Source organism: Heliangelus exortis, chromosome 16 (genome assembly GCF_036169615.1).
Source record: "Heliangelus exortis chromosome 16, bHelExo1.hap1, whole genome shotgun sequence".
Lineage (NCBI taxonomy): Eukaryota > Metazoa > Chordata > Aves > Apodiformes > Trochilidae > Heliangelus > Heliangelus exortis.
The window spans coordinates 10,081,018-10,090,293 of NC_092437.1; the positions used below are offsets into that span (position 1 = coordinate 10,081,018).

The following is a 9,276-nucleotide window of genomic DNA, read 5'->3' on the forward strand; positions in this document are numbered from 1 at the left end:
AAATGCTGTACGTTGCTTTTATTTGTCTCTATTACTTAGCTTTGTTTGAGTGTTTTTTTAAACTTGGAAAAAGCACATTCAGCAGTGTAAACTTAAGTACCAGTGTGAATAAAGCTCAAGAGTTAAGTGTGATTATTTTTTTTCCTTGTTTTAACCAAAACAAGGGAGTCATCATTTCTGAGCAATGATATTTGTATTTCTAATCCATACTGAATTAAAAACTTCATTCCTGAATCACATATAGTTAAAAAAAAGAAAATGTCATTGTAATAAAAGTAAGCAAAATTGATGAATAAATTTTTTTTTTTATTCCAGTCAGGGAAATTAAAAACTTGATCAATTTTTAAGGAAGCAAGAGCAGGTTTAATAGAAATGTTTTTTTTTTTCTTCAAGAAGTCACATACTTTTTATGGTAGGAGGATCTAGCAAAGGAATATTTAGGCTACTTCAGACTTTGGATTGGGGCTTACTATGCTCTTTTCCTCATGGAATTATAAGGGAGCCTTGATGTAAGTGATGATGAGGCCCTTTGCTTTGGGTATGTTTTTTTGTACAATAATTATGCATTATGCAGTGCACCCTGTTTATTCTTACTAATGATAACATTTTTAACATTTAGATTCGGCGTTTGAGGATTGAGATAGAAAAACTTCAGTGGTTACATCAACAGGAACTCTCAGAAATGAAGCATAACCTAGGTATGAAAATGGCAGTCTAAAGCAATGTGTCAGTCAAAATGCTTGCAGTATGTAGTGTGTATTAGTGTCATAGCACAAATTGTCAAATGAGGGTTACAGTAGCTTATATAAAGTACTGTGCTGATTTAATTAACAGCTTTTGAGTATGTACTCCAAGTTACTTCTGTCTGTGCATAGCAAACAACAGGTGTTCAGCCCTCTGAGACAAATTCAGGCTAAAGAGAGCTTTTGATAGGAAAGAATAACTATTTTATGCATCACTGGATAATCCCTCTTCATGTGATATTTTATGCTGATTGCTTCCTTCGAATTCTTATATGAACCAGGTTCTGTTACTACAGCCACTGGGGTAACTGCTTCCTCTGGTATCCCTTTGGAGACTGTAGCTGACATTTTGGTTCAGATCAGCTGTATATATTTATTTAAACTGAATATTCAGCTTCCACTCAATCATCATGCCAGCCTGGCAGTGAAATAAACAGATAACAGAATATTCCTCATAGGAGGGGAATGGTCATCTCTACATTCACTCAACCAAATGGGCAAGAAATGAAACTATGATTAAATGTGATTCCTCTCAAATTATCCTTATTTAATGCACTGACTGTGGGAAAGGAATTGCAATCCAGTGATCAAGCTGCATGGAGTCCAAACAGCCTTAGGACTGTGTAATATTGTCCTTATCCACTTTTTGACTCTTTTTGCAGAATGTATCTGGAATTGGAAGTAAATTAAGGGCTGAATAACTCCATATTTAGACTCTTTGGTTCGTTAGTAATATTTTGCTCTTTCCAATGAGAGTAGTTTTCCTACTGCTTCACAGTCAAGTTACAGCAATCTTCAGAATTATATGGGTTTGGCAACAAATTACCTGGAGTTCCCTGACCTTAATGTCAAGGTGTGGTCAGAAATAGAAGAAAAATTCTTTAAGCCTTTTGTCACCAGTCTTAACCTACTGATTTAAATACACACTTTTAATAGTGTTTTAAAAGTATGTCAGCTTTCAGAAGACTCAAAAGATTCATCCTGAGTCAAGATGGCTGGAACAGAAAAACTTTGTATTAGGCCACTTTCCTGAAAATTCTGTCAAGCTCTCATTCACTGGTTGGTCATGCTCATAGTGACTGAGCTATCAAGTCACATCTGTTTCATACCAAGTGGCTCCTGACAATCCTGAAGTAAGGCTCAAATTTACAGATTTATTCAGGTAGCACTGAGTTTTTCTAGTTTGTCAATGTTACTCTTGGAAATTTCACTTCTTTTCTTTGTAAAGAAACCAAGATGCAGTGAACAATTGATTCACTGTTATTAATGGGAAAAGTGAAGAAAGTTTTATTTTCTGACTATTGGAGGCAGAACAAAATGTTGGGTTTGTAAAGACAACATGTATTACCAGCAGCCACATACAACCTTTTGGTGTTTATGCTGCACGTTGTGCACTTGGATTCTAATCCTTTGTGGGACATCTAGAACTAAAGCACTAAGTGCAATATAATGATTAAGGGTAAAAATCATGGTGCCAGAATGAGACAAGAAGATGGAAGGCTTTCATTTGTTGACTGGGTATAAAATTGAGGTACCTAAACTTGGGGAATATTTTAATTCTTAGTTTTCATGTTGTCTTTAAACTCATGAAAATTCTTGTTTTGCACCTAGCTGTTGGGGGGTGCAAAATACAAAACTCATCTTCTTTGCATTTTGAGTAGAACTGACAATGGCTGAAATGCGTCAGAGCCTGGAACAAGAACGAGATCGTTTGATTGCTGAGGTGAAGAAACAGCTGGAATTAGAAAAGCAGCAAGCAGTGGATGAAACTAAAAAGAAGCAGTGGTGTGCTAACTGCAAGAAAGAGGCCATTTTTTATTGCTGTTGGAATACTAGCTATTGTGACTATCCCTGCCAACAAGCTCACTGGCCTGAGCATATGAAATCTTGCACACAGTCAGGTAATCTTGTGTTGGGCTGCTTGAGGGGGCTTGGGGTGGGTTCAATATGCAAGTGACTCTGTTCATCCTTTGCATGGATGCAGACAGGCCTGTGAAGAATGACTGATGTTTGGTACACAGAAGTAGCACCTACTTTGTCTTTTCTCCTTTATTTTAGCTACTGCAACACAGCAAGAAACAGATACAGAAATTAGCACAGAAACATTAAATAAATCATCCCAGCCCAGTTCAAGTGTGCAGCCTACGCCCACAGAAACAGCCAGCACCCCTAAGGAAAAAGAAGGTTCAGCTGATAAAAGCAAAGAGAGTGTTACAGTGAGTATCACTTTAACAACAATAATATGTAAGATTTCTCTGAAACCTACCCCTAAAGGCTTCCCTCAATCAGCCAGGAGTTTATTTGCATATTTCAAAGAGTGTGATTTGGGGAGTGAGACAGGGAGTTGTGTGGGTTTGGTTTTTTTTCCTTCCATCTTGGCAAAAAAATCTTCTGCCCTCTGGGAACACCCTTTCCCCTTCACTCATTCCCAATAAAACCTTGTGTTGCCTTGACTCATCCTTCCAGCCAAAGGGGACTGGACCTCTTTCTCTCTCTCTCTCCAGGACCCATCAGTGTAGCCTCTGGTCTGGATCTTTCGATACAAGTTGCCTTCTGATAAGCAATACTGACTGCAGCACTTCCAAGCCCTTCTTGCCTGGGGGTTCAGAGGCCAAGCTCAAGACCTGCATTCAAATCAACTTCCTTATCACAACAGACTGCCACTAGGGTACCACAATGTTCCATAACACTGATACAACACTTCACCTGGATCTACAGTTAACGGAGCAATGTGCAGTTATGAATTCCTCTGTAGCATCTACTCTGATAGTATTCAGTAGGCAAGGATGAGCAAATGCTCTAATAAAAGGGACTTAACATTGCATATATAGAATATGTTTATAGAGAAGATTCTGCTTATAGGTAGGGCTTGACTATTAGCAATTTCAGCATCGTTTTTCTTCTGCCCTTTACGAGATTTATTAAATGAAAAATTTTATGGGGGGGGGGGGGGCTTATCCTTCAAACCCTTACACATGATCCCCACATCGGTAGGAGCCTTGTTGTATTTTAAAATATTAAAAGCAAACTAATTTTGTAGTATTGTGATTCCAGCATGATGTCTCATTGAGATAGTCCTATAGAATTTGGAAGCATAGTAACTAGAGAGCTGTGTTCATTTCTTGACACTTTTGCTACTGTCTGGTGTTAGATCTCTGGGCTTGATATGTCAACTAAGGAAACAGATTTGAAGAGGGGAAAAAGGATGTGCTGTTCAACCTGAATGCTTTAGGGAAGTTATTTAAACTCTGGCTCAGTTGATGGTCACATGCATTATTTGTGGCAGCACAACCTTTGTATTATGGGGGAAATAAGGGAGGGGAGAAAAATCAATTATCTAAAACTTTTGCCAGGGAATACTCCAGTTACACAAATCTGGAATTCCTTTCATAGAGATGTCCTACCTGAAACATCATGCTGTGTATGTTGATCATGTTCATAATGGAAATTGTTTTATTTACAAAGAAATAACCTGTGAATTCATTAAGATGCAAATCTTTAACACAAGCAAAACATCCAACTTAAATTTCATATTATTATATTGGTAACAACTAGGTGGAATTTATATAAAAGCTGAGACTTCTACTGAGGTTGCCTGTGCTGTCTCTGCAGATAGCAACAGGTGAGGCAAGCAACCAGCCTATAAAACTGGTCCAGGTACCGCAGACCACCACCTATATTCCAACAACTCAGCCCACAATTGTAAGTACAAAATCACAATTTAAAGTCTGCAGTAGTACTGTTCCTGGCATTAAAATTGCTCAGTATTTCTGGGGGGTTGTCTCCATCTGCTGTTCTGTTGAGATATGAATTCACTGGTATAGTCTCAACTTGCAGTGCAAAATGTCTTGTTTTGCTATGCAACATTCCACCCTTTCATGTCATCATTAATTATTACAAGGATTCAGAAATTGTCATGAAGTATAGCAGAGGCACTGAGGACAGTCAGATTTCCATTTTTCATTATTATGTTAATTATTTGTCCATTTCCTGTATATACTTGACCACAATGTCAGTGTAAATATATAGAATTCATTTTAAATATCTTTTGTCTATGGTATCCTAAAGAGATTTAATTAATTCTGAGCTATACTTGATATTCTTGTGACATCTCAGTAACTATGAAAGAAAATATGCATTCATCAGTAGTTTATCTCCCATGCAGTCTTGCACATTAATGTTACAAAATCATGAGAAATAGCATTGCAATCAGACCTGTTTTTTCCATCAAAGACTTAATCAAGGACACTTGCATTCCCTGGTGTCAGTCACAGGTTATAGGACAGAAGTGAGTTCGATTTTTGTATTTTATGCACCATTGTATCCCATTTTTCAACGGACTCTGTTCTGCAGGGCTCACTTCAGAGTCACCATGGCATCTGAGCTGACGTTCTTCTTGCTAAAAGGAAATAATGCTGATGCTGCACTGGTCACTGAGCAGCACACTCTGCCACAGTGCTGGGTTCAACAGAGAAGCCCATGCATGGAGAACTGGTTTATTTTCTGACTGGTTAGAGGATTGATAATAGCTGTGTACCAATTTAACAGTGTACCTTAACAGTGCTTGTGGGCTAAACTCTGTCTTTCTCTCTCCTTATGCACACACATTTGAGCCCCAGCCTCAGCTGCAGGATACATGTGTGTGTGTCTGAATGCACACACACACACACACACACACACACACACAGAATGTCACAGCCATTATATTCCACACAGATGTTACTGCTCTTAGTGGGGATCATGACTTTTCACATTCCTAGTGGCATTTTAATGCAACTCATTTTGTCTCAACTGAGAGCACTGTGCACCTTTGCAGCACTGGTCCTAAATTGCTTGGACTGAATTACCATAACAAGGTTTTTTATATGTTTTAAAATCAAATAGCAAGCATCAAAGACGTTAGGCTCTTCTGTGAATAGCTGAGAGGTTTTAAGATCTTAAGGTGGTTTTGTGTAATACTCAGAAAGATGGTGGTTACTTTCATTGGTTTTCTGTAACAAAGTGTTTTGAGTTATGTAAAGCATAATTGGAATGTCTGAAAGGTTTCAACCTTTATTTGTGCATGCTTAAAACTTTGTACACATTTGCATTAGTCTTGCACAGCTACAAACACCTCTGTATTCTAATGACTGCACGTGCAATTTGAATAATTTTAAACCTTAGTGCATGTTTAATATGTATGCAAAATGTACATATGTGTAAAACTGGCAGAGGTGGAAAATTTACCTCTCAGGGAATGATCTTAACACATTTAAGGAGTCTTGCACATTCCATATCCCAATCGCTGGAAGAACTGAAACTTAATTTTTTTGTTTGTGTGTGTATATTTAAAAGGCAACTCTGGCAACCTAAATTTCCCCACCTGTAGTACTACCTGTGACTTACAGAATGGCTTTGTTAGGGTTCAATTTTGGACTTTGTTTCCAACTCTGAATTTCTTCCTCTGAACAATGTAGTGTATCTTTTGGATACAATTTCCACTGAACCCTTTATGCACATCTGAAATCATTGCAGAATGGCACCAACCGTGAATTTATTTAGCAAGTTGGTTCCATGTTTGTTTTTTTATTCTTTCTGCAGTTAAAAAAATGTGAAAATATTGATTCCTGGTCTTTGCATTCCAGGGAATGGAATAAGTAGGCTTCTGGAAGGCATAGACTTTGTTGCAAAGAAGCTGATAAACACTCTAGGCTGTAATCCATCTCAGTAGGGGTACTCACCATCCATACTGAACACCATTAAGACACTAATGTGATTTCTTAAAACAGTGTGGGGAAACATTGGGCTTCAGTGAACTTGTATCTCTTCTTCCATGTTCTCTTTGGAATGGCACTGTCCCGCCAGGGGGAAGGTCTGTGCATCCCTTTCAGATTCCTCAAAATCTCTTCCAATTTCTTCCACAAAATACTGAGAACTGAAACGGATGCATTTGTTTGATCACCAGTTATGCATCACTGGAACTGTATGAAAACATACTTGCAGTTTGTATGGCACAGACACTTCAAGACTTTCTCACATTTTTTGAGAAAGCTTAAGAGACAGACTTAAGATTCAATAAATCATTTTCCAGATCTTCCAGAATGATGTGACCTTGACCAGATTGTTTAACATTCTTGTGCCTTTGTCTCTGCATCTGTAGAATCAATTACCACCTATAGAGATGTCCTGAAACTTCATTTGTCAAGATTTATAAATCATGACCTGTATGATGGAAGTGAAAAGTTTATTCTATATTAATATTTTTACAGGGTGTATAAGGCAGTTCCCAGTAATGCTGATGTTTTTGTTACTGATTGGTGCAAAAGCTAACTTAATTTTTTGTTCAAATAGTTGTTCTTTGTTCTCTTCTGTGTAGACTGAATGCATGGGAGAGTTCTTTTCTGGGGAAAAAGATTTAAGTAATGTGTAAGAAGACTATACTTAAAAACAAGGGTATTTTTGTACTCCAGTTTGATTTGTCAAAACTTTCAAATGACAAAGGATTTTCTTAATCCTTTTTCTTCTTCCCATGTATTAGTTTGGGGAAAATACATAACTGGAAGTAGTAACTCTGAAAACTTTATTCTTCAAGCACGGACAGAGTGTGTATAGTACCTACAGGACCACCTGTCCCTGTAATTATATAGCAGTAATAATAATTTTAAAACCCTCTTGGCTATAGGAAAGTAAAGCACTACTTTCTGCCCTGGAATGAGGTAATACTGCAGTAATAAAGGTATTAATTCTTGTACAAAATTGGAACTTGTTCTGGGTTTTCCCTGGAAAATAAATCTATTTCTGTGGTCATGTTTATGTGACCTTTAACATAACAATATGTTTCTCTTGGTTTTAATCCACAGACCATTCCTGTGGTGGTAAGTCCTTCTGCTGGGACAGTGGCAATGAGAACTGGAGTTCAGTATGTTCAGACCACAATGCCAGTCCAAGTACGAAGAGTCTAACTGCTAACAAGAAGTCCATACAATTGTTGGAATAAATATATCCAATAGAAATGTGAAAAATACACACAGTTCTTTGCATTAACCTCAAAGGTTCAGACTTAAGCTTTGTATATGTGTACAAAGCATTAACTACACTACATTAATGTAAAGCATTAGCGCTGGCTTAGAAAAGCTGAGGAGAGGTAAGATCCATATTAAATCTATGCTTCTTTTGTAAATAGTGTACAATTTGTGGATGTCATTGAAGTTAGAGTACCATCTCCTTTTTATATTTGTATTAACTTATAAAGAGTGTTTGAAATTGGAAAAGGAAGGTTTAGAACAGCCTTACCACAAGCTAACACTGAAAGCTGGTCTTGGGAAACTGCAGTAACGCATCAAATAAAATCTAAGAATCTGAACAACTTGATTTGCATTTGGATTGAAAAAATTTCTGCACTTTGAAACTCTTGTAGAATTTCTTTGAGGAACCAAGTGATGAAGGGTATCTTTTTTCCATTTAATTGTATTAGGCAAGCAAATTATGACATTTCCAATCTGCAGACCTGAAATACCTAAGATTTATATTATATTTTTTTTCACAATGACCAGACTGTTAACATTTACATTGTTTACAGGTTAAAATTAAGTTAGAACTTCATTCAGTCTAATATCAAAAAAGTTTGAAAGTGTAATTCCAGCTGGTTGTAGCATGGTTTCTGATCAGTGGTATCAAAGATTGAGAAAAGTAAAGTTTGTTCCTATGCTTCACAGTTTTGTTTTCTTAAAACATCCTCCAAAAGGACTTTGAACAAGTAGGTATGGAAAAAAACATGGATCAGGAAACATGAGCAAAGGACTTTTGATGCTGGGCCAGAGCATGTATTATTTATATGATGGAGTTTATGTTTTTATGTAAGCATGAAACAGTACAGTATGAGAGAAAGTAACCCCTGAAAATGCTGTCTGTTACACTTATACTGTAGTACCATTTTGTATGTTGTGTAAAACGAAAGCATTGAACAAAGCAAAGGTGATGTATGTATATGAGAAAATTAATTGTATGATATCATTCCAGTACATTCTGTTGTACATTTCAGTCATGTTGATTTCTCCCATTGTTTATAAAAATGCGGTTTGTACAGTCTCCAGCTAGTACCCATATTAGAGGGATAAGAATATTAGGAAAAAAAAAAACAAGAACAGAATATTCGTGAATTGCAGTTGTGTCAAAAATAGCCTAGCTGGCCTTATTTGTGGAGCATAATTGCTTTTAGCATATGGAAGTATTTTTTCACATTTTCTTTGTATAAAATTTGTATTAAACTTAAATATCTTTTTTGACAATTGTGTTTCTTTGTGACTAAAACAGGTGACACACACAATATGCTTTGGGTTTCTCCAGTTTTCCAAGGAACTTCACAATTTTTTTATTAAACTGTTTTAGAAAAATGTTCTGTGTTCCTGGATTTCCAGTTCCGCTTCAATCTGGATGAATGTTCATTTCTGCTTAGTCTCAAAACAATTAAATTTCTGTTTTCCTTCCTCTTTTAAAAAACATTGTTACAAAATACCATCCTCAAGTACTGCTACGATTGCCTGATCTGTTCAGT

General features: G+C 36.7%; 1 protein-coding gene across 12 annotated transcripts in view; it reads left to right on the forward strand.

Moving 5' to 3' along the window:
- ZMYND8 (zinc finger MYND-type containing 8) overlaps positions 1-9,010 on the forward strand; it is a 48,959-nt gene extending 39,949 nt beyond the window's left edge. For 10 of the 12 annotated variants that reach the window (XM_071760175.1, XM_071760181.1, XM_071760177.1 and 7 more), the window contains 4 exons: positions 620-698; positions 2,405-2,644; positions 2,802-2,959; positions 7,583-9,010. In XM_071760175.1, the coding sequence (XP_071616276.1) occupies positions 620-698; positions 2,405-2,644; positions 2,802-2,959; positions 7,583-7,684 (579 nt within the window). In that variant the 3' untranslated portion in view covers positions 7,685-9,010. Of the gene's footprint in view, positions 1-619; positions 699-2,404; positions 2,645-2,801; positions 2,960-3,247; positions 3,797-4,355; positions 4,446-7,582 lie in introns of those variants that run through there. The other 2 variants (XM_071760189.1, XM_071760182.1) reach the window with 2 other exon arrangements.
- The last annotated feature ends 266 nt before the right edge of the window (positions 9,011-9,276 follow it).